Consider the following 23,571-nt stretch of genomic DNA (forward strand, 5'->3'; position numbering starts at 1 on the left):
ACTCACTGACATAGCTTTTAATCCCTGGCCCGGTTCCTGCTGTAATGCTCAGCGATGTGGAAACGACGAGAGTGGGTAGACCTATGGATTCGAGATACGAAGTGATAACAGATTCAAATGATGATAGTGATGTCTAAGATGCTGATGGCAATGTTCATCTTTTACTTTTCAAAAGATCATTAAAGAGAGAGTGGGTTTTTTATTTCATAGTTACCCCATGAAAATCCATGAGAAACTTTCATCTTGTCGCTGATATTGTAAACTTTTACAACAAACAGGTAGAGATAAACTCCCTCGATCAACATCCAGCAGAAAGCGGCCATTAGCAAATATTGCACAAAAGCTGCTACTGTAACACAGGCAGACTGCACAGGAATTAAAAAGTTGAGTTAAGAGTTGATTGAAAGTCATAAAGATTTACTGAAAGAGATTCCTCTCTTCTCGTTTGATATAACATCTCACCTTGTTCTCAACAGCACCACTTCCGGTTAGGAAGATCATTTGACCTGCTCCAAGTGAAGCGACTAGACTCACTCGAATCTGAGATAAGGGTCCCCTCATGTCTCTAATCAAAAGTAAATGACTGATTTTATTCTAAGTCAGTTCTATCCTCGTTTTATACAAAGCCTGGTTATATTTTTATGATTCGACTTGGCTGCTTAAAGGAATCTTAGCTATGCATTTAAACTGATATCATTTCTTGTTGATTCTATATTCTCGGCTTGCTTTGGAATGCTTGCGTGTAACTATGTCATGTACTTACGTAAGAACAGCATAACTGATGATTGTTAAAGTGATTCCAACCAGAGAAAAAAACGAGCCCACATACGTGAGAATTTTCAGCGCTTTTTCGTCAGTCTTAAAAAATGAAATCAAAAACAGTGATTCAATATTGGTAACGGAAGAGAGCTACTCACCATATACCTGGATTAATGCAGATGTAAGAAAAAGTGCCACATCAATGCTTTGTAGTCTTATTGCCTTCTGAAATCAATGCATGTATGCATAGCAATATTCCTACCTCAGGTAAAACTTTACTGCTAGTTCCCTTGTCAAACTGCATAAGAACTGCAAAGTGAGTCAAATGATTGCAGCTGCACTCAGTGTAAGATTCGTTCCTCGATGTTAGGAGGCACCCTTGTCCTGACCAACTAGAATGACAGCAGAAAACAGTTAGAAAAGCAGTCTTTAGATTCTAAATGAACAAAACAAACAAAACAACTGCCAGCCTTACAGACCGCTGAGGACGCGGAAGCCTGAGAAGGAGAAAAAGAAGGAGTAAGAGGTGACCACACAACGTGATGTACCAGTGCGCAAAAGCAAAGTCCTTAAGAAAATTGATAATTTGAAGTGAACGATGTCATCAACTCATTCAAATCAGTTTACCTGTTTTTTAAAGTATTCCAAAACACGCAGTTTCTCTTCGGTGCATCCTAAAACCGTAAAGTACCATTATTGTTACGTAGTACAGCGACTCGCTGGCTAATGTGGAGGGGGTAGTGCTCTCACCGGAATTTTTCATACCCCACCCCATCACTTTAGATAGATTTAAAGAATTATTCGCAAGATTTCTAGTCTGTTTCCTCTCTTTAAAGAAACTCCCTAAAGAGAAATAAGACCTTGACATAATAAGATGATGATAATATTTATGATAATAATAGTAATGATAATAATAAAAATAAATAGAAATAGTAAGGAAAAACAAATCACATCAAAACCACAGAAAAAAGAAAACGCAACCACAAAAGTCACAAAAACATACACGCAAAAAGAAGAGAAAAAAAAAAAAACCAGATCAGTAGTATATGCAACGACAAGCAACGACGACAACAAAACAAAAACAAACAAAAAAATATAAAAAAAATATAGCAAGACCAAAATGGAACAGAGGGATGCATAAGGGAAGGCTAAATTGAAAAATTTTATCTAAATTTTCCAGAAATACTAGCCCTGTTCAAACAGTATTTCAGAGTTACGAATTCAGATGCAGCTCTTCTTGATTAATTGTAACTTACCGCAAGGTTTCTAAATCTCAACGTAACATCCTTTCTGAAAGTGTTGTTCCTCGGCCATATCGTTGCAGACAAAATATTACTATTTAATACCCAATAGATAAACAAACAAAGCAATAGTTTAAAAAAAAACAGCAACAACAACAACAAAAAAAGAAAAACAATCAAAAGACAAAAAGATAAATTAGTAAAAAGGTAGAAAAACAAAATGAAGACGAAAGAAACAGAAACAAACGAGAAATTCAAATTGAAGTCCAGAAAATTTCTCTTATGCCGTATGTAGGTTATCAGCATACCAAAAGAGATTTATTTGAGATGAAAGATATTATATGCAATACTAAGTTTTAGCAAACCTGATTTTATCGACAGGAACAGAGTCGGTCTGGCCTGTTAGGAATACTTCATGGAGATCTTTGTATATGACACAAAGTACAACTGATCCTAAGATGTAATAATGGAAACAATTGTAATACCACGTGAATATTGAGAAAAAAGGACAACAAGATATGGTTTGATGCTACTCTGGTTTACAGATTTAATGAATGTAACCGAAGACTACTTTATGGCAAATAGGGTGGTGAGAATCAAAAGCGAGGTGTTTGTCAGTCGGTGTGGGTAGGTTTACGGTAGACATTTGTCTCTAAAGTACCCTGAACCCCTTCGGACACATTTAAAAAACAAGAGGGGGGAAATGTCTATACTTTTCACGCTCAAGGGTGAATTGGATGGATGGATGATAGTAGATGCCCTTGTACGCAAATTGTGGGGTTTAGAGGCAAAAAGACAGCAGATGAATAATACCCTCTACAGGCAAAGAAGTTCTTTGTCCTAAGGAAGCATCTTCTCTGAGTCTCTCCTCCGCAACCTTAACGGCAAGATCAACTGGGATTTTAGTGAATAGAGAAACAACGTTGAAAGATACTAATTCTTCACAAGCGTTAAGAGTATTATCTCTTATGAAATCCGCAAATTCGCATACATTTTTGACAGTGTAATCAGTATTCCCAACAACAGGCAACAAAATTCTCGCAAGATAACCAGAAATTGCATAAGTCGGAGAACTAACAAAAGAGGCAATGGGTCTCAAAGGAATTCCCGGTCTATGAATTTTAAGTAAGCCATAAAAACGTGGACATAAGCCTTCGTTGCTGTATAACTTTTTTTACGTACAGTCACTAATCTTACAAGCTTTTTTTTTTCTTTTTTTTCTCACTACCTTTCAATAAAAATTTTGTAGCCAAAACTTTACTCAGGAGGGCTGACTGTCTACCATCGTCACTCGATTCGAAGACTGAGGAGAGGAAATATGTTTTTAATGTCCTAAGGCAAATGGCTATCCAAAAACCTTTCTCCGTAACTTCAATAAACCATTTACAACTAGTAACACTCCTGATGAAAGGGAACCAGCGACTGGTTTTGCTGTTATTCCTTACATTCAGGTGTTACGGAATCCATCAAGAGAATTTTTAACAACCACAACGTTGAAGTTGCTCAAAAACCTGTTCAGACTTTGGGGCATATTTTCGCCAAACCTAAGGATCCTGTCGCGAAAGAACAACGAACCGACGCCATTTATTCTGTTCCTTGCAATGACTGTGATAACAAATAAATCGGACAGACCAAACGTCAGTTTGGTACACGTTTGAAAGAGCGTCAAAAAGTGATTTTCCTTTACAAAAAAGAACAGTCAGCTTTATCGGAGCACACAGGCCTTTGTTTGGAAACTTTGTATATTAACTCCGCCCACACTCCTTTAAATCGTGATGATGGCGGCTTACTTCCTAACGCCTCTTTACACCTCTTCGGAGAAAAAGCAGCTAATTAGTGATCATATAAAAGGACCTCTTGTCGCAGCGTTTAGATCACCCCTGATGAAGGCTTTGGACAGGAGTGTCGAAACGTTGGGTCTATGAATTGTAACTTCTTCGGTTACATCCATTGAATTTGTAAACCAGAGTAGCATCAAACCATGTCTGATTGTCCACCTAGTTGCCGTGTGAACTTTGATATAAAAAAAGAACAAGTTGTCACGGTTTAAAGACCCTGTGCGTTTATTGGTATGTTTCATTGGTATGCTCAATTTTGTAACAAGAATGAAAAACCTCGACCAAAGGAGACATAAGCTAATAAAAGAAAATCGATACAACTGGATTAAGATATCAGCCATTCAGCTAGAATTTTCTTTAGTACTTGAAACCCAGCCCCCCTATGACCAAGAACACTAACAATCGCTAAAATAATTTGAATAATACGACGAAAAGATATATCATTATCTAAAAAAGTGAAAAATATAGCTCTCCAACCTTTATCGAAGCCTGTAACAGGAAGGCTGACGTAGTTTTCTCCTTTATCATCCTCAAATTGAACTCCAGTCTCATTTTCGTGGAAAATCTTCCTGACCAATATATCTAACAGCAAAACAGTGACTTATTTTAAGTAAGGGCCAAAATAAATTCAGATGCTTTCGTAACAGTCACAAATTGTCGGCCTCTAAAGTTTGGGGACAAAAAGGCTGAGGAACCATCACTTAGAGGTAGTAAATGCAAGTAGTTTGCAAGGATCATCATTCAAAGGAGCGTTCTCGATTCAAATGTCACATAAAGTGCTTTTTTTTTCACTCCCTCATAGCTTATTCTTGACCATGACAATATTGAAGAACACATGGAAAATAGAAAGAATTCTTGGGAATTGGAGATAACTGATGAGCGATAGGAATCTGCTGATATAAACTGCCATGAAAGAGGTCCAAGGCGTTTCATACCTCGCAAAACGTCTAAAAAGTTGAAGCGTTAGCAGATGTTTCTAAAATATGCCACGGATGATGCATGTATTCATCCTGAACTCCGAATTAGAAATCAAGAAAACTTTCAAATCAGCTTTTAAGATCTACTCACCTGCATATTCACCACGGATGTCAATCTCAGGTACGGTTTGATTAAGGCGATTTTGAGCATAATTTCCGATGACTTCCTCCAAATCAGTAACAGTGAGGAAAGTGCGTTCCATATTTTTTTTGGTCACTTTATTTCCAGGAGAGTTTGTCACTTCTTTTAGGATGGTGTCGACAAGTTTCTTGCCTGGGGACTGAGTTAGTAGTTGGATTAGACAAAACCTTTAGTAGCCTAGCTCTTAAAGGAATTAATAAATTCATGGGTTACATAGTCTGGAAAATTGAGCTTTCTTTAACTAATAAACTTAAGAGGAGTTTAATTTCCTGACGATTCGATCGAACTCTTCTATTTACACGTCATCGCCGGTGGTTTCTAAGTAAAGTGTTACGAACATACTGTCATACATTAAAAATGGAACGACTGATTACAAGGTTATAAATAACATAGGAAATACTGATAACATAAGAAAGAACGTACTCGCAATTACATTTCTAGCTTTGCATTATCCGCGTGAAAGTCGAACTTATATCGATAGCTACGCGGACATGGTTATGAGGGGAATTGGTTTCTACAGTGTCTAAAGGGGGAGAATTAAAGGACCAATAACAATAGGCACTAAAAATGTTACAAAAGCATAAAATACACCTACCTCGCTCAATGGTGTCAGCTTAATGGCAGGAAAATTCAGTTTCCAGCACTGTTTCACTTGGATTCTGCCCAAATACGACGAGTCTGTTGTATTTGTCAATATAATAGAAAACTGCATGCGAGTTTTTTCATTTTTTCTGCACCCCCACATTTTAAAACAGTGATCTCTCCAGGAAGACGTCTGACTGAACAAAGAGGCCAACTGCCTACACCAAGAGCTGCAGCAGGTTTTGTCAATAGACGTAGGTGTCTTATTGTCGCATTCCATCCTATGCCAGTACTGACGCATTTTATCACGATGTTGCTGACAGTCCGAGCAGTTCAGCTCTGAGGGTGCGAGTGTATCATTAGGGCGGGAGCAATGCCCATCTGCGTTAGATTCGTAAACATTAATAAGAGACATTTTGCATTGTAAATACTGTTTCTCGTTCATACACATACTGTTTATATTTTTTATCTATTTTTTTTATTTTTATAAGTATATTACTTGCTTGTCTTTTTTTCCGCCTGATTGTTTATCTTTTTACTGCTCGAGTTCAACCCCAGCTACTTTTCCCACCCGGTAAATAACGCATTGCAGTTTCGGTTTGTGTTTGTATGGGTATAGGTCTGTTTTTTTGTTTTTGTTTTTGTTTTTCGTTTTTTTGTTTTCCTTAGTATCAGTTTCTCACTTCTCACTTTCCATTCGTTGAACAAAGTAGTGAGTGGTTGGTATCGAGAGCTTGTATAAAATAGTAATAATAAAAATAAATAAATAAAAATAAAAAAAAGATTATTAGGATGTTCAGAACCCTCAGTTATATTTTTTCTTAATTTTTTCCTAATTGTTTAGGATGGGTCCCGCTTTGAGTAACATGATACTTTCTAACGTTTCTAGGCCACAACCCCCCTTTGTTTGCTTTTTCTCCTCTTTTGGACAAATACAAGCAATGACATATCAGTGACCTTTTGGAATAGGTCGCTTTTTTAGATTTATTTAGCAACAGATAATTTATTGTTTAACCCTCTGACGGCAGGGGTTAATTAGTCGAACAATTTTGAACCTTTATAATTTCTATTTCCTGTTTTTTTTTTTTTTTTTTCGCCAAGACAAAACATACCTTGTACTGAAGTCGGAATGGTCATACCAGCTGTAAAAGAGACAAAATAAAAATATATAGTTCCCCAATTCACAGCCATACCGAAACAAGGGGTGAGGGCTGGGGAAGGGGCGGGGGGGACGGGAATCAATAGCAAGATAGTTGCATAGATACTAAGGCATCTAATGAAGAAGTGGGACTTCTTAGTAAACCATATGAAGGCAACTGGGTAAAATCGTTTGTATTACTCTTGACGTCTTGCAAGGGTCGTGCTTTACCAGTCGTAAAGGAAGGATTTATAGAAGAAGAAGCGTCTCGCATCCTAAGAACAAATCCGACACCCTCCACGTGTCAAAATATGCTATAAAATGGGGAGTGGAAGAAACTTGACGAAGATGTGGAGAGATTTATGTCAGGCTTACTACACAGGACGAAATTGCAAGAAGCCGTAAACTGAAACGTTTTCTCGCGTTTCCGTTGCTGCGTATACAACGGAACCGGACCACTTTTACGTAAACATAACGGAAACATGGAGTTGCATGTTTCCGCCACGTTTCCGTTTACGGATTCATGCAATTTCGTCCTGTGCTAGAGAAGGGCCATCGAAAAACAAAGGCAATAGGACACAGAAAAAGGTATTGCTCTTTATGACGCAATATCCTCCGGCAAGAACTGGATGGGAAAATGGCATCTCATTCAAAACCAACGCACTGAATTACATCGCAAAGAAAAGTCGTTAAAACATATCCTGGTCAGAACTACTCCAAAAAATTTAAAATCGCTTTCTGGATGGCAGGAGTCCTGGAAGCCCGTCTATACTTTTTAACTCGTCATTTACTTCTCGTGACCTGCACCTCGCGCGAAGTTCGTCGACGCTCTGATGCAGCAAAATCTTTGCAAATTGGCTTTTAGTTGGACCTTTTTGCTGAGACTTCCTGTCATCCCACAGGTTGAAGGTGGCTTTTGAAGCAAAATCCCTTTCGTTCGCTCAGTGTCTTTTAGCCTTTTGTATGAAGGAACGCGGGATGCCATCGACAGTTCCAGATACAAAAAAATTCCTCAAGGAAGTTGCAAGAAACCACTAAAATTACTGCATAGAATGAAAAACTCATTATTTCAGAAGACATGAGGCACATGAAGCCATAGTCCACATCTATACGTATTTTGTCAATGCATAGAACAGAGATTCGGTGATTGACAAAAATGCTTTGATAAAATAGGTTTTTTTTTGTATCATAATTAAAACAGCAAAGGTGATATGAATCGGTAAATTACTTTTAAAAAAATAGGCAAATGAAAGAGAAAAGAAAAATTGAACCACCTGACATCCCTTCCCCCAATAAAAAGGAGAAAGAAAACCAAGAATTTATACTTCAAGGACGAATGAACGGACGGATAAATAGATACTATTTGTTTCCAACAAACAGACAGAATGTTTGATAAACTGCTCAGTTCTGTTTTAGAAAAATAGCTGTTATCTTTGTTATTATTATTATTATCATTATTATTATTATTATTTCATTGATATTTTAAAGGGAAAGTGCTATACAAACTGAAAGAAGTTTGCCTAAATCAAAAGTTCCTGACTTGCTTTGTGGCTTTGTTGCCTGAAATCACGTTAAAAAAATAAATTAAAAAAAAAAAAAAGAATTCAGATTTTAAAATTTAAATCCGCCATCTTTGTTATGAAGTAGTTATGACGTAGCAATGGCCAAGCTGGTAATCTCGACTAAGGAGGATAGAAAAAAAAACTAAGAAAACAGCGGCGAGGAGAGCTAAACGACCCAATTCTCGACATGGATCTTCATTCAGACGTTGTAATGCGGCCAATCACGTTTAAGCCGTAAAGTGGCTCTTCTTCGGGAGAAGAAGAAATCGCTGTTAATGAAGCACCTCGGGAAAAGATAACAGGAGAAATATGCAAGCGCTGACGTCTTGTAAACTGCGAGTGGTGCTCTTGTGGCAACTGTTATGAGATGCGAGAGTATATGCTGTCAAGAAATGAATTTACTTGGAGATCGACTTCATCTGGAATCGAAGATAATTCGTCTCAAGTAGAATCTGTTTTTAAAGTGACCTTTTTTGCGTTTTTACAAAGAAACAGCGCAGTGCCGCGACAGATTTATTTCACATTGCTAATTGAGTGATGTAAAGTGATCATCGAAACAGCTAATAGAACCATAAATAAACAAGGTAAGAGTGTTACGTTAGATGTTTTTGCAAATTGTAATGACTTATCCCAGTTAACGGTGGCGATAAGTAGGTGCACTATGCATATTTCATAGTCGCTATCAAGTAAATTTTGCCGGACTTGAGTTCGTCTCAAGATAAAACAACACAAATACACAAGGAAATTTTTACAGGAACTTTATAACCATCCTTTTGTCTTGTAAAAGCTTGAAGCTCAGTAGATTGTGTCATATCGGTCATTGTTTGGGATATTGATCTTATTACAAATGACACCTCAGTGCTTAGCGAATTAGAATTTGTTTGTTTTAACTGCATTTGTCTGGCTTCCGTTCCGAACTGGAAAAAACGACAATTGTTTTCGAATTCCTGTGAAAAAGCGCTCTCAACAGAAGTAACATTTTCTAAACCGTACTTTCCCTTCAAAGAGCTCTTAAGAGAGCTTTAAAGAGCTCCGTCAAAAAACAAGCGAAATTGAAAGTACAACATACAACCAATAGCCGCGCTACTAAACATATCGAGTTTTTTAAAGTTTACGCATTTAAAGGTTACTATATTACTTTTTCATACTCACCAGCCATTAGTGCAAGAAAAATCATTCTCCAGAACATTTTGGCCAAAGTTTCCTTTCAAACTTTCAGATATGAATTCGGCATTTTTGAGATCACTGTCTCGTGAAACAGCGATGAAGGTATTGGTCTTTGTTCAGTGGCTTTGGGCAGACGTTGAACACAAAGATACGTTAGATCTTGAGCGAACAAGGAAGAAAGCAGAGACCAAACTAGGAGTGAGTTTCTAACACATTATTCCTTGGGTTTGTTGGCAATAAATTGACCAGCTGGGTCCGTATTTACATTTTAAATTGAGGCAATATAGATACGAAAATACGAATACGAAAGTGTCATGGAAACTGCAAAGAGGTAGCGGGTGGCTGTGAATTAAAAATTGCTTAAAGTGAACGTTTTTTTATTTTGTTGGTTAAAGAGGAAACGAAATCTTTCTCACCCTGGGTACTCTTCTCCATATAAACTCCCCTTAATACCGACAAAACAGTTTTCAAACTTGTTATTTTAATTTCTTAATATAAAATAGCGGATGACAAGTCAATGAGTCACACAACTGTTTTTTCCCGGTTTCTTTTGAAATTCTAATTCAACCGTAGCTGACGTATTTGTGTTAATGACATCACCACGGAGAGATGTGTAATGAATGAGGATTAAAATAAAACAAAGGGTGTCTAACTCAGTTGGTGTCCTTAGTGATAACTGGGCCGAATTTCCTGGTGTGCATGACGAACTGAAATGAGGTTGAGCAAGTTTTACTTGATTAAAGAAGAAATTTTAAAATGAGTATTTTATCATGTCTGCCAGGGGAAATTTTCGGCTTGAGCCTCCATCTAATCACAATATATTTTCATTTATTTGGCACCCCTAAATGAAAGACCGAAAACAAAAGATGTTTTTACTTCCACAATTTCAAACAGATACACCTTCAAGAATTTTAACTCCTTCAACTATTTAAGTGGCGATTCACGAATATGGACTTTCTTGAGAGACTACAAAGTAGCTAAGCTGACCGCAAATAGCAATTAAAGATTGTAAAATAGAGATTTTAAACATTACTATATTGGTATCAAAGGGAATTAAAATATTTCATTTTAATGCCGACAAAACGAGAATTATTAAGTCAAGGAGACAGAGAAAAACGAGAAAACGAAAAATAAAGACGCACTCTAGGATGTGATAACCTCTGCTACTTCTTTTACTAACGTCATGCAACGTCTGCAAGGCCTTCAATAATAAACCTACTGACGGAAAATTCTCGCATATTTTATCACTGCAATAAGGCGCCTTGGCCTCGTGTTTCTAACGAAAACTTCATAATTTTCACGTGACTAGCGGCGCACTTCAAATTTACAGTTTTTCTTGAAATATTACTTCTTCAGACTGCTTCACTTAGGCCCTACATAGCGATGTAAAAGGATTTGATGTCAGTCTCACTTATTGCAGAGTGAGACTATAAACGGTTTGAGTCCAAATCTTTCCCCCTTATGGCTTAAAAGGAACTTAACATTTTAGCTTGTAGATTCATTATAACATCTTCAATGTCCAATTGTCATAATTACACACATAAGTAGGAGGACGATGGGTGGATTAACATCGCCCATACACAGGTGACGAAGGATTATAAAGGATAAGGTTTTTCATATACAGCATTTCGTTTTGTTCCGATGTTATTTTCAGTTTTCTCCTGCAAATCAAACTGAAATCTGTGCTTGTGACTATCGGGTATCCAGCTATTAATCAATCGAAAAACGATACAGACGCGGTACAGAAAAAAACCTAATATTCTAAATCTACCACTCTTTGTTTTGTTTTCATTTGAAAACTGTCAGGGTATTTATATCAATGTCCTATGTTGACAATCACTGAGGCAACATGACTGGTTTTTGCAATTAAGATGCCAAACGCATGTCACTCTAACACATGGTGTTTCTTAGTCGTATATTTTAGTTGTCCTTATGAACTCATGTTTGGCGGAGGCAAATGCATTATAGCAAATAATCGCAATTGCCCTATCAATCTCTCATGTGGAAAAGCATTTGCTCCTTTGTCTGTCTTTTTTCCAGATTTTTGTTTTTGTTATTGTTTGTAAAAAAGTGACAACAAGACATACAATCCATAACATTAACAAAAGAAGAAGGAAACAGAATTGATTGGGGCTAGACTTCGTCATTCAGATACGCTACGCCCAGTCCTTAGATGGCCCATGTATGCGCAGACCGCGGAAATTCTAACCATTCCGTAATTTAGCCTATTCTCACAATGTTCTGCAGAGCAAAGGCGGTGCAGTAACGTCTAAAGCAGTTTTACGAGACCATATCAACCAAATTACAAAGCCTCAACTTTGCCTCGTTTTTTAAAGGGGGACACCAAAATTGTGTTTCGTATAGAAGAGAACAAACCTACGCTGTAAAGGAACATGCTAAGAGTAATGTGGTCTCAATCCTCACGGAGAGCTTTTATTTCAAGTGTTAAATCTTGATCGTTTCCGCCCTTTTGAAAGCGGATCCAAATCTCATACATGTTTATTCATCCACTGAATAAACACTCTGAGAAAATGAAATATCGTTATGTGCGGTCATTAGGAGTTAGATTAATTTATTCAAAATGCATATGCATCTACAAATGGCAAATCATGGGTAAAAACTGAAAAGTATAATATTATCTTGTATAGAAAATGGTGCTCTGATTGCAAATCACAGACAGTGCACTGACAAGCCGACTTAAGGTTGGCATTAGCTGCCGAAAAACTTTTAAAAAATCAGGACTTTCTTTTGTAGAGATAATGAATTATCTTTTTTTCCGTATTCTTTTTTTGTTTAGCTTCGCCTTTTTTTCTTGGCTTTCCAGTTAATGTTCCATTTTGATATTATATAATATCTTCCGGATTTCTAACTTGCATTATACTGCTTAGGTATGCCTTACTACGAAATTTCAATTTGCTGTTATGTACCATGTAGCATGTTGCAAACTACATAGAGGTTTAAGTTGTTCAATACTTTTTTAGTTTTTTCGGTGTCACTCAGTGGCTGAACCTTTATTTTTCTCGGCGCAGCAATGGCTGCGGAATCCTCATTTACTTCCGAGGGCATTACAGATGTTTGCTTTGAGCTAGTCCCATCATCCATTGCTGGTAAGATTGCCTGAAACCTTCTCCTCAAACGAGCTCTTATCTATAAATCACAAGTTTCATTAGCCACTTTATTACATTCAAAGAATTTGAAATTCGTAGTCTTTTTGTTTTTGACTTTGTATTGTTCTATGGTATGGATGGAAATTCAATAGCGGCCAATTTTCACAAGCCATAACGAAATTTGACGTCATACAGTTATCTCTGTTTAGTGTGCATCAGTAGACTTTACGTAGCACCCTTCTCCTGACCAGCCAATGGAACTGAAGCGTCAGATGGATAATTTATCCATCAAGTGAGACTCTAGTGCACAAGTCATGCGAACGGGGCCCCATATCTAATAATATATATTAAATATATGTGAGATCACTTGGGGTGGCTATATGGTCTTACCCCCATCCAAGCATCAGCACTGCACTGATGAGGCCCAGAAGGCCGAAACAGTACTGTCTGCAGTTAGTTATATATATCTAGTTTATATATTTATCTAGTTTGAACACTCTGGCATGGCTTAGATGATACCACATGTGTGAGATCACTTGGGGTGGCTATATAGCCTTACCTCCATCCTAGCATCAGCACTGCACTGATGAGGCCCAGAAGGCCGAAACAGTACTGTCTGCAGTTAGTTATATATATATATATATATATATATATATATATATATATATATATATATATATAACTTATCAAAGTAATAAAAAAAAGGAAAAAAAGAAATGAATAGTTCCCACTTTTTAAAGCTTGTAGCAAACAATGGAGGAGGAAAAATAATTTATTTCTTTTTAAAAGAAGCTTACCGATATTGTTATAATTTTCAGTTTACACAACAATCAGTCTCACTCTCAATGATTTCTTAGCAATCAGTGTTGAGCCACTTCTTACGGCTATTCAGTTTATCACCAAATAGAGATATCAACCTTGAGTTGGAAAGGACTGATAACATATTACTTCGAGTCTTGAATGGTTCACCTAACGAGCATTAGCTGTTCATCTGACGAAGACGTTTTGAGTTATCTCGTCAGACGAGCAGCCACGTGAATTTATATGTCATTCGTGAACAAGATTTAAAAGGAAGTTAAAATCGTTGCAACAGTTTTTGGTCTCCTTCTGTGTAATTATTATTTGTTTTTATTTCTTTTCTCTACTTTCTTTTGCCATAGCAAAAATTTGGACTTACACTGTGCGAAAATATGCTTAACAGCTAAGATGATTTTACGGAAGCAAACAGGCCTTAATAACAAACACAACTTTATTGCACGAAACTCACAAACACTACTTAAAGCACTTTGTTAATAAGCTTTCACATTAGAATTACAATCAAAGGCAAATTTGCGGAGAAATTGAATCTATTAAAATTGATAGGCGAATACTACTTCACTATTACGTAATTAAACAATTTAGAAAAAAAATTTAAATGTCTAGTACGCAATAATACCATGACCTCACTGTTCTTTTGGGCAAAGCTTAAAATACTGAAAGGCGAATGAATTCTGGATCAAGACAGATTTAGAAACACGCAACACACAAACGATCCTTTACATTCACCATACACTACAGAAAATAACCGAGGCCCCTAAAAAAATAGCGAGAAATGGAATCTTTCAAAACTGGCCAAAAAATTTGTGGGAACTATTCCATGTACTGAAATAAGAAAGGAACGGAAGTTAGCACATCGTGATTGCAATGAATCGAAAATTGTAAAGGATTTAATAGTCTTAAGGTCTAATCAGCCGTGTAGACCAAAAATACAAGCTATACCACGAACAATTTTAATCCTAAATTTCTTTTTTTTCTATTTTAGACATATTCAAATCCCGAAAGATCTGTATTAAAACACTTCCAATTCGCACGAGCTTGTCCCTTGCTCTTTAAGAGAATCTACCTTTATGAAAATATTGCCAATCATTTCGTCCCCTTTCTAAAGAGTGATCAGTTACCGTAAATCTTTAGGTGAAGAATATCAAGGGTGCCCCTTACTCTTCACAGGTGGGGCAGTGAAGCAGGAGGAGGGGGGTGATCTGTTTATGTCCATATGTCACGCAAACTTTATCAATATTAGGTTAAGAGAAAGGACTTACAAACATAAGTTAAAGTACCATGAATCCCGCCAATTGATCAAAATTAAATGGGTAAGGCTTTTAAGTCCTTATTGCTCCCCCCCCTCCCTCCTCCCCCTAGTTGCTAAAAACGTGCTGGTTATCACTTTTTTTTTTAAGTATTTCGTAACTCGACTTGCCCTCACGTGATGTACAGATCTCTGCGGGTGAAGATGTTTGAAATTGATCCTCCTGGGAGGTTTTAATTTGCAGCAGGCAAATGCACTGCTCATTTTGAGCAAGGTGTCGCGCAAGTGCCAACACTCAGTCGGTTTGCTCTTTGCTTTCTTTGTTGTCGTCTTCGTTTCTCCAGCAAGAGGAGGTATGTCGATACGGGTTTCCTTTATATAGTCATAAAATAGCTGAAAGGGATTATTGACGTGAAACATCTATTTTATACTGATAACAACGTAGACTAGAAAGAAAATAAATAAAGATAGAAACGGGGGGGGAAGGGTACTTAGATGCAATAGAACAATTTACCGGATCGCAAAATAGAGTGTGCATCATAAGTCCTGGACAACTGCAAACAAGAATAACTAGTATTTCAATGCGTCTTTTTTTATTTCTTAAGAGCTCTTGGTCTCAAGGCCGAAAAGGAAAACATTGCTACTACCACACCAGGTCTGTTCGCATGCAAGAAGATCTCCTTTCAGTATCATTTCTATGGCGGAAAGCAAATAAAAGTCTTTGCCTCCGTTGGCCATACAAAGAAGAGCCATGTCCTCATAATGGTGGCGCGATCTGGGTTGACGATGTCATTGAAAGTGGATTCACAGCATGCGTTGGAGACAGCTCGAACAGTACTAAGGAAGTGAACTGGATTACTGTTCGGACCGCACCGTCGGGATCGCAAATAAGCACCAAATTGCTGAGCTCTTGGACAACTGGGACGGAATGTGAGAGGATGGATTTCCAACAGGTAGAGTTGTGTTAATCAACGATTGATTAAACAAGCGTGCTTTCGAAAACAAAGGCACTTGACCTTCCATTAAACTCGCAGTATGCAATGTTCGATAATCTTTTATAACCCGCTAACCCTGTGCAAATCCTTACGCTTTCTCTGTTAAAGAAAAAAGCTCTTATCCTTTCGGATCTCAAAGATGTTAGCGTTGTTCCTTTCCAACCTATGTTTAATTTATAGCCTCACTAAACCCCATTTACTTTATTAACCCTTTAAGACCCAATCGTACAAATTTGTACGATTCAACACGTGGTCTTCAAAATGTGGGCTTACTTCGACTGGCATTCTGGGATTGAAGTAAAAAGCTTATTATTGGATACGTTGAAATGTTATGCCTCTTATCGAGTCAGTTCCTGGCGAATTCCTGTTCGCAAGACACAGTTTTTTCTTCGATATTTTCTTGTGTGAATACTGCTGGCGATTTAAAGATGGCGGCGCGTTATTTTACTTTGGAAGAGGTTCTGGAGAGAGTTGTAAATGATGAAGAAGTCAGTGATTTCGATGATGAAAGCGAGGAAGACTTACCAGATGTGTCAGAAAGCGAAAACAATGGCGATTCAAGCGAAAGTGAGAGTGAATTCATCGAAAATAGCGATGGTTCTGGTAGGTTTGTGCTCTTTGTTTACATTTGGAGAAAAATATTTTTCATTTACGAATAATTTCACTTCGTTTTTCTTTGTCTTCTTATGTGAATTTCTTTTTATAAACATGCAGATGTTAGCAATGAAGAAGTCAGTGATAATGGCGGACGTGATCGTAGTGTGAGTCCTACAAGTACTCGTGGTCGAGGAAGAGTTGCGCGTGTAAGACGAGGGCAAAGACTGCGCTTCAGGGGGGTTCCTCGAGGATCTCGCCGTGGTCGCCAAAACAGAAGACAACCACGCAATGCTGATCCAGAATTGCAGTGGTCTAGAGATGCAGGAATTCACACAGCATCCCAACCATTCACTGAGCCAGCACCAGGTCCTTCTAGACGATTTGTGAATCCAGAGAACAATCCAGCTAAGTTTTATTTTGATCTTCTTTTCACTGATGACATCTGGCAAATGATTGTCCGGGAAACCAACAGTTATTATAATTTTATGGTTGGAACTGACCCAAACAAACATAAACAGGCATGGCACCCAGTTACAAGGGAAGAAATGGAGGCTTTCATAGGCATAATAATTTTGATGGGCATTATCAAGCTTCCACGTTTTCGAATGTACTGGAAAGAAGATTATCTTATTTACCAAGAGGGTATCAGCAATGTAATGTCACGCACCAGATTTTTACAAATCTGGCGTTATTTCCACCTGGCTGATAATTCTGTTGCACCCCCAGTTGGTGATCCTGGATATGATAAACTTTACAGAGTCAGAGAATTTCTGAACATTATTTCCCGCAACATCGGCAGGGAGTATAAGCTTTCAAGGGATATTGCAATTGATGAAACCATGGTCCCTCACAAAGGCAGACTGTCGTTCAAACAGTACATCAAGAACAAACCAACCCAATGGGGGATAAAACTCTGGGTGTTATCAGAGTCCCTTACTGGCTATGTGTACAAATTTCAAGTGTATCTTGGTAAAGAGGGGGGCAACACAGAAAAAAAATTGGCTCGGCGTGTTGTAGGCTCACCCAAATCTTATAGTGGCACAAAGAAACCAACATCCTGCAAACCCATCCATCACCTCCTTACCCTGACGAGAAACGATGATCGGTTCCTGGTTCTTGTATGTTTGTATTTATGTTCTTTTCATTAGTAAAGTTTTCACTAAATAGTTAATCGTTATATACTGCCAAATTTATTTGTGTACTTAATAAATATTAGTTGCACCAAATTTTATTTATACGGTTCAGGCCTGATTACCAGTAAAATGATCAATCAGTATATCATATACTCGTGTTCTCTGGCAACTTGATTCCAAGACAAATAATTTTTCCATAGAATAACAATGATGCCAGAAATGTCTCGTTAAATATCATTAATCAAGCTAAGACTGTGGTTTAGAAAATTACTTAACAGCTGGACGAAGAAAATAGCATAAATAAAAATTGAATTAATTTGAATCAGCTACAGCCTAAGCAACATAAGTGAAGCTGTTTGCAACCTGGCCTTTGATTAAATGCATCTGGAAGGAGTTTTTGGACTCTTCTTTTGAAACGCCCCCTTATCTAGATACGAATAAGGTCAAATTAGGGGCACTTATTATTTGTCACCAGTTTTCTTGATATGAATTACAGAGAATCAAAATTTATATTTACCTCACTATTTCCCAAGCAGTGAAAGAAGAAAATGAATAATCCCTTTAAAGAAATAAAATATGACTTTATTGGTTGATAAATGAACAAATAGGCAAATATATGCAGAAAAAAAGTAGCTTTACCCTTTTTGTCTGTTTTGTTTTGTTTTTTTCTGTCGTGAATGTAGGGTTGTGTTTTCTAGAACAACTCCGCTGGAGATCTCCTTTCCTTATCATCTATGATCGATTACTTATTTGAGGCTTACTTTTCCGAATACAACTCTATCCGTCAGAAGTAATCGATTCATGGTGACTTAAGCAGAGCTTTGGAGATAAAAATGCAATTTCAAAAGGAAGGTTTAAATGGTCTTGAGTCGGCTTTTTTTCGGAGAGTCACGGGTCTGGTTTCTAAAAGAAAATCTGAATTATCTTTCGATATGGAGACGTTTTTCAGTATTTCTGACACGCATCACGCCGTAAGTACGCCCTTATTTCTACCCATGAGCAAAAGGTTGTAGATGACTTTACCTGAGTGGAATTAAGGATTACAAAAATGTAGGAGAAGGCGATGTGTAACGGCGCAAGGAAGCCAATCAGCCACGTAACATCCAACAATGGAGCTAACACCAGGCATGCACGGACACCAAGCCTGGAGGATGAATATTCGCTCTGAAAACACGAGCTTTTTATCTGAATTCTGGATTTTTTCCCCTCCAGTAGAAGTAAAGAAAGATTGAAAACTCTTGGCTTAAATTAAACGCAATGAATAGCCAAGACCATTTTGGAAGGCTGGATATTTATATTAATAAGTCCTTGCACTCCCTGGAGTCCTGGTTTAAAAAATTTAGGAGGCAGGGAAAGGGGAAGGTGACACGAGGGCACCAAAGTCCTTCCCCCGTCCGCGGTTTTTTTTTTTCTTTTTTCTGTCCAGGGTCATGCTTTCAGGCTTCCACCATTTTGGATACAGTCTATAAAATAAACAAACTTTCAAACTTACCTTTCATCATTAACAAAAGTTTCGATTCCATCATTTCCTGTAGCGATACCCAGACATACAACAACTATGATTGCAGGCAGTCCTAAAGAAAGTAATAACGAAAATAGGTTATTACGCGATTATGTAAATTTCCAATCTGTATTTTATGTTTTTAGTCATGAAACCTTTTGATTGTGAATATGAAATTACTAATACACCGTGAATTAGAAAAGCTGAGTGATTTCAGTCAACTACATCTGCAAGCATGTTTAGGTCTAGTGAGCACCGGAAATATTTTAAGATTGACTAAGGTACACCTCAAGACGATCCAACGGTTTTCAAAAACTGCGCATGTTCATTTGACGAATTAAAAAATGAAGCCATTTTAAGAAAGTTTATTCGTATCGGTTTAAGCCAATCACAATCAAGATATTTTGTAGAGTACATTCTTTAAGACCTATCCTTTTTTTTAACATATTCCTCACCCCAGCAAAAGCCTTGATAGCGATACATTTTGTCGGTAATGTTGTAAACCTTTACAACAAATAAATAGATATAAATCCCCTCGACAAGCATCCAGCAAAAACTAGCCATCAGGAAATACTGCATAAGAGCTACCACAGCTAGACAGGCAGCCTGCAAGGAAAAGGTAATCCGTAAAAATGTAATAATTCGCCCGTCAAATGGTATTTGTCAAAACAGTAATCCAAAAAACAGAAAGAAACGAAACCAAACAAAACAGAACGAAAATTGTAAGAAAACAAACAAAAATTGCAACATATATAGAGAATGTGCCAACAAAAAAAGAGCAAAAATATCCAAGCAAAAAGAATCACTCTATGGATCAGTCAGTATTTAAATCAATAAGAAGCTAGATGTATTAAAAAAACAAGCAAACAAACAAATAAACTAACAAATCAGAAGAACAGCAGCATCAACTAAGCAACACGAAAATAGGAGTTCAAAGAGTCACCTGGTTTCCCGTGGAGTCAATTCCAGCGAAAAAGATGATTTGTCCTGCTCCAATGCAGGAAGTCAGACTAACCCGTATGTGACACAAAGCTGAATTTCTGTCTCTGCAAACAAGCCAATAAATAGTAACGAAATGAAATTCATTTAGCAGTCAGAAAAAAAAAACAAAGCTAAGGTCAATGAATGGCAAAAGAAACCATCTAAAAGATAATTGTAAATCATCCACCAAATGGAGGAATAAATACGCTGACATAATACATGTTTACATTAATTGATTAGTGAATAACGAATGGATAAAAGAATTGTGACTTAAAATTTTCCATTTTACGGTCACGTTCATTTGAAGCAATTTCCACTCCTTGGCGAAATATCATTTTTAAAGAAAGATCATCTCAGAACGTTTGATTTCTTTTCCAGGTATGAGCAGTCCGTTTTGACATCGATGTAGAACTGATCTAATTCCATTCTTCTAAATATAGTTAATCTCCTACAATTCAGTAATATAGCAGTGTTAGTTAAATGTACTTACGTGAGCTGAAGATAGCTGATAACCGTGAGTATAACTCCAGTGAGAGATAAGGCCATCCCCACTCGAGTGAGGAGTGTCAGAATTTTGTCATGCTCATCTGACGAACGAGTTTTATCCTGATTGAAAAACTGTAAACGTCATAATTATTTTATTTTTTATTAAAGGAAATGTACATTTTAATGAACATAAATGAATGCGATACTTTTCATGCCTCTCTGTACCTTTTCAGATGTATATGACATTATTTTGTAGTAAAAAATAATATCCACCTTCCTGTCATCAGCATCGTCGATGAAATCCATGAGTACAGCGAAGTGAGTGAGATGATTGCAAACGCATTCCGTATGGTGATCGGATATCATCTTTGTTTGACATCCTTTACTTGACCAGCTCCCAAAGCTTTAAAAAAGAATTTGATAAGGAGAAAGGAGTCAAAGCAGCTTATTCGATTGGAACCCCTTCCTCCCTCCACCTGAAAAGACTTCACTTCACTCCACCAAATGCTGAAAAGTATTTCGGATACTTTTACATTCCGCTCAAATAGTTTTAGCCCCGATGAAAAACTGGAAGAATTCACGCCATTGATAAAATTTATGTCACAGTGGTGCTTACTTTTCTTCAGAGAATCTCCAGAATACACATATTCTTTTTTTACGATTCACCTAAAGGAAAAAAAAATCGAGGCTCGGTGATGCATTACTAGTAGCTCACTCATAACTATAGAATATTAACGTAACCCTCCAGGTAAAATAGTAATTCTAAACATGAAGGTCCTTGGGACCACCCATTAGCGAGATCTAACATCCATTTTGTGGTGACTGCTAGGTGACGAAATTTGAAAATTGGCGGGAAGCCTAATGGGATTTATAATAAAGTTCGGATATAACACGCACTGTCATTGGTTGAAAGAGCGTGCTCTATGAGAGTATAGAGCATAGAGCTGAGCTAAAGCTGTCACGCCATCTGCCAAACTGTACTATGTTCGAGCTTTTCAGGGACTTCTTTTTAGCTTTTTTCCGATAATTGAAAGTGAAATTTCGGAACTGAAGCGAGCCGACAAGTAGCAACAGAAGAATCAAACAAAGGTTTGTAAACATACCAGGCGCCGTAACTTACGTTATTAAAACGTGAGCAGATACGAAAATCCTCAAAGGAAAAACAAAATAGACATTCGAGGTTTTAAAGATTGATTCACGCTCAGTTAGATTGCAAGCTTTCGTACGGATATAAAAATCAAACACAGCTAACACTCATATAGTAAATAAAGTTCAGTGTTCGAAAACAAAACAGAACAAAACAGAAATGATGAAAAATATAACCAAACTGGCATAACTGTTAAAATTCATTCTAATCATGACGGTGTCTGAGCAATTATGATCATGCTGAAGTCCATCGCGGCTCGCTCATCATGGCGATCTCCGGTCATCACAGCAAGCCTCAGAAACTACATCGGCCGCCCTTCGAGTGAAAAAATAAGAGCTTGCTCTGATATCCTTTCCGATGCGTTGAGTGGAAAGTCACATCTGTCATTGCAGCCGAGTTTTGCGACGCTGTCATCCCGAGCGGTCTTCATGTTCCACTTCAAGATTCTGTATTAGAGACTTAAAAACTTCAGGCAAAAGTGTTAAATTCGACCTATCGAACCATTTTAGTTTGTAAACTATCGCAGAAGGTGAACTTTGATGGTTTTTTAACTTTGATGGTTTGACACTTTTGACAGCTTTAGTCTTGTACAACCAATCAGATTATTTGAACCATTCTAACAGGGATTCTGATTGGCTTATTGCAGCGTGCTTTATGAGAGTATAGATCATGCTGACGACACTGTTGTTCGCTTTGGAAATAAAGTTTGTTTTGAAAATTGAAAGTAATGCTTGGGGAATTTAATGGATTCTTTATTATAAAACAAATAGAGAAGCCTTGGCTGTGCTCTGTTCTGTTATAAAGCATGCAGGAAGCGGCTAGAGCACTCAAGAAGTGGGAAGAAACACTCGACTACGTCTCGTGTTTCTCCCTACACTTCTTTCGTACTCTAGCCGCTTCCTGCGTGCTTTATAACAGAACAGAGCACAGTCAAGGCTTCTCTATTTGTTAAGTAATGCTGATTTACTAAGTCTTGGGCAGTCTTCAAATCGTTAGCCAGTCATTAAATCCCAGTTTGAATTAAGGTAAAAGATGACAACATAATCACCTATATGTGGGATGCATGAACTGTTGGTGTTCCCCTTTCATGAAACAAACAAGCAAACAAGTAACGTCAATTAAATTAAATGAAAAATAAATAAATAACAGATAACGAAAGAGTAATTGACTCGTAAGGCGTCATAGCTATAGTATATTAACGTAACACTCAAGTAAAATAGTAATTCTTCATATGAAGGTCCCTGGGACCACCCATTAATGAAATCTAACATCCATTTTGTGGTGGCTTCAACTTGACGAAATTTCAAAATTGGTGGGAAGCCTAATGAGGTGCAATGCTGATTTACTAATCAAGCATCGGGAATTCTTCAAATCGTTAGCCAGTCATTAAATCCCAGTTTGAATTAAGGCAAAAGATGACAACATAATCACCTATATGTGGGATGCATGAACTGTTGGTGTTCCCCTTTCATGAAACAAACAAACAAACAAACAAGCAACGCCAATTAAATTAAATAAAAAATAAATAAATAAAAGATAACGAAAGAGTAGCGTATACACCTGCGCGTTCTTAAAAACCAATGTGATGTTTTCTGTTAGAACATTAGGCGGAGGGTCTATTACAGCGGACATAACTACACTGTCAAGTATCCTGAAATAAAGCAAATCGAATGATCACAAAACAGTAAAATAATTTTTTCTATTTGTTCTTCAGTTATCAAATAGATTATACATACTTTGTTTTGTTATCTCCCTCAGTGTCAGCTGAATAGTTTGAAAAAAAAGCTTAGCAAGATTGCTGTATTCGAGCCCAAGTACTGTGGAGTCTGTTAAAAAGGTAAATGAGAACTGCATTGATTTCGGCTTCCAAAACACTGCAAAAAAAGTGGTGTTCACCCGTTCGGAAAATAAGTTGTGAATATTTGAAAACGCAGCATTATTCACGCATTTTCTGACATTTTCCGAAAAGAAAATCCAACGTTCTCCCGTTGTTTTCGAGTCGGCAAATTGGAGTATTCGTTCCATTATCCAGCAATTTTCCTCCACAGTGAACTCTATGAAAACGATTGTTTTCTTAGTGTTAAGAGTACGGTTAACAGACGGGAAAACAGTTTGTATTCCATTGTTTACTGGTGTTTTCCCAGTAACAAAAC

General features: G+C 37.3%; 1 protein-coding gene and 1 long non-coding RNA gene across 2 annotated transcripts; both read right to left on the reverse strand.

Annotated features, from left to right (window-relative positions):
* Positions 1 to 34: 34 nt before the first annotated feature.
* LOC149051483 (adhesion G protein-coupled receptor E3-like) lies at positions 35 to 7,051 on the reverse strand. Its single transcript, XM_089186812.1, has 10 exons — positions 6,652 to 7,051; positions 5,553 to 5,920; positions 4,907 to 5,096; positions 4,316 to 4,420; positions 2,366 to 2,453; positions 2,016 to 2,094; positions 1,387 to 1,433; positions 1,022 to 1,151; positions 764 to 858; positions 35 to 565 (listed from the first exon to the last, which is right to left on the reverse strand). The coding sequence occupies exons 1-10, from the start codon at positions 6,728 to 6,730 to the stop codon at positions 418 to 420; spliced, it is 1,329 nt and encodes a 442-aa protein (XP_089042938.1). The 5' UTR covers positions 6,731 to 7,051; the 3' UTR covers positions 35 to 417.
* A 13,229-nt stretch (positions 7,052 to 20,280) lies between these two features.
* On the reverse strand, positions 20,281 to 23,176 carry LOC149051484 (uncharacterized). The gene is made up of 5 exons (XR_016181026.1): positions 22,979 to 23,176; positions 22,467 to 22,500; positions 20,888 to 20,937; positions 20,545 to 20,674; positions 20,281 to 20,403 (listed from the first exon to the last, which is right to left on the reverse strand). It is a non-coding gene; the product is annotated as an uncharacterized LOC149051484 (long non-coding RNA).
* Between the last annotated feature and the right edge of the window lie 395 nt (positions 23,177 to 23,571).

Source organism: Pocillopora damicornis, chromosome 1 (assembly GCF_964200805.1).
Source record: "Pocillopora damicornis chromosome 1, jaPocDami1.2, whole genome shotgun sequence".
Classification (NCBI taxonomy): Eukaryota; Metazoa; Cnidaria; class Anthozoa; order Scleractinia; family Pocilloporidae; genus Pocillopora; species Pocillopora damicornis.

What these genes read in the sequence shown, in the direction of transcription:
- LOC149051483 (XM_089186812.1), bottom strand. Translation starts at nt 6,730, where the DNA reads ATGGCTGTGAATTGGGGAACTATATATTTTTATTTTGTCTCTTTTACA. An exon ending in TGAGATTTAGAAACCTTGCG is followed by an intron (nt 1,434 to 2,015) that starts GTAAGTTACAAT and finishes TTACGGTTTTAG; the next exon opens with GATGCACCGAAGAGAAACTG. An exon ending in GCAGTAAAGTTTTACCTGAG is followed by an intron (nt 859 to 1,021) that starts GTAGGAATATTG and finishes TCATTTTTTAAG; the next exon opens with ACTGACGAAAAAGCGCTGAA.